Source organism: Cololabis saira, chromosome 19 (genome assembly GCF_033807715.1).
Source record: "Cololabis saira isolate AMF1-May2022 chromosome 19, fColSai1.1, whole genome shotgun sequence".
Classification (NCBI taxonomy): domain Eukaryota; kingdom Metazoa; phylum Chordata; class Actinopteri; order Beloniformes; family Belonidae; genus Cololabis; species Cololabis saira.
Window position 1 is genome coordinate 29,089,720 of NC_084605.1, and position 5,102 is coordinate 29,094,821.

A 5,102-nucleotide genomic window follows, 5' to 3' on the forward strand; every position below is an offset into this window, starting at 1 on the left:
CACGTTTCGTGTCTCTTTGTGTGCACCATGACTGCTCTCCACGCGTCAGGTGGCCCCGGAGGAAACCTCATGGGAAGTAAGGGGCGGAACCAGAGAGGTCAAAAAGAAGTCAAACGGGCCCGCTTGCATCAACGCGCTTGATCTGTCATTGTTCCCCGTCAACTGTCAACCACAAGCTACATCTAACCGCTGCAGATTTTCTGTTTGGGAGACAGAAGTGGTGCCCCTGCCACGATTACGCAACTGCACGACGGAGCTGAGCTCGAGCTGATAATACAACAGTTCACCGATCATCATGAAAGTCGGTACGGTTCAACTACCCATCAAGAAAAGTAAAAGGACCACGCAGCACGCCACTCTGAATGAGGAACTTCTGATTTTATTAAATTAGGTAAAATAAAAATACAAGACATCAAAGGAGGAGGATGTTGGCTTCTGTAGACGGTTCCTCAGACTCCGCTTTCAGCTCGGATATCTGGTCCAAATCTGGTCCAAAGAGAGGTGCAGAGTGGGCTCCTCCACTCCACTGTAACACACACACACACACACACACACACACACAGACTATTAAACAGCTGTACATAATAACCCTCTAAAAACAATTGAATCCTTTTTTCCCTAAAGGACTATAACAAATTTACATAAATTACTTTAGCTTATTCAAAGATGGAAGGCGAAGCCAAAATCATTTGGAGCGGTTCTGAATGGCATCGGGAATGAAAACAATGATGAGTCATTGTGGCTGTTAATGTGGCAATTATGGCAATTGGTTATCTGTTGCCCACATTTTGTTATAATTATTGTTTATTATAATCTAATATTATTAATCAGTTACATGTTTCACGTTTTAGCAACATGCTTTTAATACTTTTTGTTTTTAGTACAAAGGACTCTAGTGCAGGTGATGATGGAGAATCATGGACCAAATTTCATTTGTGATCAGATCAAATCTAGAGGAAAATATGAGAGCAAGTGACACGTTTTTGTGTTAAATCCATGATGTGTCAGCTGACTTTCGAATGTTGTGTGTGATGGCAACTTCGAAGGAGATGAGAGGTCCATTCTCATAGTGAAACATTCTTAAAACTGAGTAAAGCAAGAGTCGTCTGTCAGCTGGAACCACATCCTGGAAGTCAACGTCGAGTCCAGAGAAAGCAGAGAAAGCAGAGAAAGCAGAGAAAGCAGAGAAAGCAGAGAAAGCAGACTAACTCTTGATGCCAAAGAGGAGAGGAAACAGCGGCTGGCCAGGTCGGGATATTTTTTGCTACTGATTATCGTCAGGCAAAAATGTAATCTCACTGGAATTGTTGCTAAAAAAAATCACAACGAAAACCACAAATATTATAGAGAGAAACATGCAGTTAAGTTAGGATTCATATTCAGGGAATATTGATGACCGTTTTAAATTTAAACTCCAAGAAATCCCCGAATCATGTCAGCAACAGCTGCACAACCACTGAAACTAAATACCAGAAACAAACCCAAGCTCAGTGGATGTTTGAGGTGTGAGATTCGTTTCTTTCCCCCTCACCGGGCCGGAGCGAAACTTCAAAATGAGTCAGGAAAAACTAACGTTATATCAGTGGCCAAAATCTTCAACAGAAACCGAATAATGTCCAGAAACTGAAATTGAGCCAATGGAGCTGCACGTGTATTGCTCCCTCGCGGAGTTTGATGACGCGCACACCTGAGAACGTAGGTAACGCAGAGGATGCAGAGCGGCTGGTGGGCGGCGGGTCTGGACCGGGAGGCTCGGACGCTGGGGATGACGGCGCTGTGACTCTCAACCCAGACGTAACCTCCGGTTCTGACCAGCAGCCGGTACTGGCCGCTGACCGACTGGTTCTTCAGACACACTGCAGAGACACAAGAAGTCACCACGAGTGTTTACTCTTGTGTGTGTGTGTGTGTGTGTGTGTGTGTGTGTGTGTGTGTGTGTGTGTGTGTGTGTGTGTGTGTGTGTTTTGTTTTGTTTTTTATTTTGGATCCCCATTAGCGGACGTAAAACGCCAGCTAGTCTTCCTGGGGTCCATGAAAATTAAAAGTACATTCATATAGAAGCACAATTATATATATATACTTCCTATTGTACACTGCACATCTGTGGTTGACCTATAAAAAAGCCAGCCTTCAGAAACTACAAGTGGCATACAATGATGCTCTGAGGATACTGTTAAAAAGGCCCAGATGGACGAGCGCGAGTGAGATGTTTGTGAGTGCTGGAGTGAACACACTGCAATCTGTTTTGAGAAATATAATGTACAGGTTTATTTGTCGGTTAAATGATTCTGAAAATCAAATTGTTGTGGTACTGGTGAACATTATGTACAGTGCCACACGCTGCACGTCTCAGTTTTGGGAACACTGGTATAAGTGTCTCTTAAAATGAGTCATTAGACTATTTTTTATCTTTGTGTTTTTTAATCTTTTTTGTACTGTGTGTCTTTTGATTGTATTTTTGTATGGACCTTGAGTCTGGAATAAAGCATATCTATCTATCTATCTATCTATAGTACTTTACATTTTAAATGTATGAATACATAACTAAATACATAAGTAAATACAATTACATCACTCCATTAACCCCCCCCCCCCACATCCCACCCACATCATTACACCAGCAACATCACTGTAGTGGTAACCATCACAACCTGCAACTACATTGAGCTGTATATTCCAAACAATAAATCACAAAATGTATATCAAACATATATATTAACCATTGTTTATGTCTGTACCCAAAAATAACCTTTGTGTGTGTGTGTGTGTGTGTGTGTGTGTGTGTGTGTGTGTGTGTGTGTGCGTGCGTGCGCTTACAGTTCATGTGGTTCTTGTTCAGACAGCTGGTGTCGTGTGCGTGGCAGAGTTCGTAGAGGGAACGGCCGATAAGCTCGTCAGGCCTGTAACCTAGAAGAGAAGTCACTCTGCAACACAAACGCGCAAGAAAATGTGATTTTATTTTGAAAAAAGAGCAGAATTCAGGTTTTATATAAGCAAACATTTATCTCATTACAATTACTCGATCATTTCAAAAGTAAGATACCAGAATGAAAGTAAATTACGCAGTCATGTGTGTCGAAGCAAAAGAGTACGCTGCAACCGTGACTGAGTGAGTAACGGCTGGAGTTAAGTCAAGTATCATCACTATTCAGAATTTAAAGATGTTAACCCTGATCACTGCTGCTGCACACAACTAAGCAACTACGACGACGATGATGCTTTATTTCAGTGGGACTACATAAAAAGTTACATTTAAATATTTTTCCTACTATTTTAAACATTATAACAACAGCATTGAATAAAGAAAAAAAAGTTTATTATATAACAAACGGCAATGTGTATGAAAAAAATAAGAAGGTAAAACAAAAAATGTTGCAGAAAAGGGCATAATTAAATCAATGTTTTGCTTTCTCATTGCTTCACTTTTTTATTTTTGCTTGTTGCAGTACTGTATACGTATTTATATTTTTTTATGTGTTCATTTCATCACGGTCTGTTATATTTATCTAGATAAAAAAACACCAGTAAAATTTTCGGCAAACGTCAACATTTTTCTTCTAAAACTACACTTTTCTTTGCAACCACAGGATTCGCCCCCTGCTGGCAGAAACACAGAATGCAGGTTTACGTTGTTTTTTTGTTTTTGTTATTAAATGGCTTCAGTTTTCAAATAGAGACCAAATTCATATTTTTTAAACTAGTTTGTACAAATATACTGAATAAAAGTTCATTTATGATAAAAAAAAATTTAATTTAAAACTCTTATTAAGTTAGATCTGCTTTCATGGGCAAATTATTTAATTTATAGCAATGACGGCTTTCAACCTGGATATGATTTATTTTTTCTGCTCTTCCCCCTGAGAAGCAATGAGGCAGTACCAGATGAAAATGATAAGTGATAAGGGATTTTAAAGTAGTTTGTGTGGAACACACCTCTGGTCGCAGTACGTGAACCTCATGTCCATGCTGTGCTGGCTGGTGAAGGTGTGTGTGCTGAGGAGTGTGTGTGAGAGCGGCAGGGGCCGGCAGGTCAGGAGCAGGCAGGACACAGAAGAAGATGCCGCGCACACCTTTGACTGGCCCTGACAGTGCAGCACCTGGACATGAAACACGACATCAAAAAAGAAAAGACATGCTCAGAAACTCAACGCTCCGGAGGGGAAAAAGGTTTTTGGATCGTCTCTAGCAACCTTCCACGTGGCTGACTTGAGGTTTGCGCTTCTTCCTCTGTGTGTCAGAGCACTTTTAATCCTCATGACAAAATCCCTCTTCTGAGTGCACCAAGCTTCCCCTAAAGAGAAAAAGAGCAATTTGTTGCACTGATAAACCAGTTTAAACACAAAAAACACACGCATGCACGCACACACACCTGCCGTCAGACGTAGGTTGTGTCTGATCTCCTCGTGGTCGCAGGGGTGAGTGTACTCAAAAATATTGTGTCCCATCAACTCTGTCTGACAGGAAAAAGAGAACAAGTTCACATCCAAACCCGGGAAGACGTTTGTGCAAGAGCCCGCGCACGTTGGCTCACCTGCGTCAGGCCCATGTACTTGCTGACGTTGTCGGACAGAAACATCATGTCTCCCTCAGCGGACAAGACCACGAGAAACCCCTCCAGCACTCTCAGGTACATACTGGTCTCTTCCGACGGGACCAGATCTTCCCCTTGCTTCTCCTCCTTGTCCCAGTTCATCTCTCCCCCCCCTCCCGGTCCAGGCTGGCCCTTAACTGCGTGTCCGGCCTCCGCGTTCGTCTCAACAGAGTCTGAAACTACAGAAATCCCAGACCTTCTCAAAAAAAGCCAAAAAAACAACTTCATTTCATGAGATCCTTTGTGCTCAACTGTACATTGTCAGTGTTTGATATTTGTAGAAATGAGAACAAAGGATGCGGTGAACTTTTGTCATCTTCGCTCACGTATGTGATAGGTGTTAAAGGAGGACTTCCTCTGTCTAACAACTACTGTACATGAAACCACTGTCAGTTGACTGCTTGCTTCTGCTGCAAAAACACAAAAAGATCTAATGTCTGACATAAACCCACAAACTGTCACTACTTTTTTTATTTTTTTAAACATACTCTAGTCTGGACTTTTGCTTCAT

The 5,102-nt window shown here is 41.7% G+C and overlaps 1 protein-coding gene across 1 annotated transcript in view; it reads right to left on the reverse strand.

The window, feature by feature from the left end:
• Window positions 1–359: 359 nt before the first annotated feature.
• The window catches only part of epas1a (endothelial PAS domain protein 1a), a 5,840-nt gene continuing 1,097 nt past the window's right edge, over window positions 360–5,102 (reverse strand). The window contains exons 3-9 of the mRNA XM_061708941.1: window positions 4,532–4,770; window positions 4,370–4,454; window positions 4,191–4,291; window positions 3,934–4,097; window positions 2,818–2,924; window positions 1,688–1,856; window positions 360–526 (exon numbers count right to left, since the gene is read on the reverse strand). Coding sequence (XP_061564925.1) covers window positions 463–526; window positions 1,688–1,856; window positions 2,818–2,924; window positions 3,934–4,097; window positions 4,191–4,291; window positions 4,370–4,454; window positions 4,532–4,770 — 929 coding nt within the window. The 3' untranslated portion in view covers window positions 360–462. The remainder of the gene's footprint in view (window positions 527–1,687; window positions 1,857–2,817; window positions 2,925–3,933; window positions 4,098–4,190; window positions 4,292–4,369; window positions 4,455–4,531; window positions 4,771–5,102) is intronic.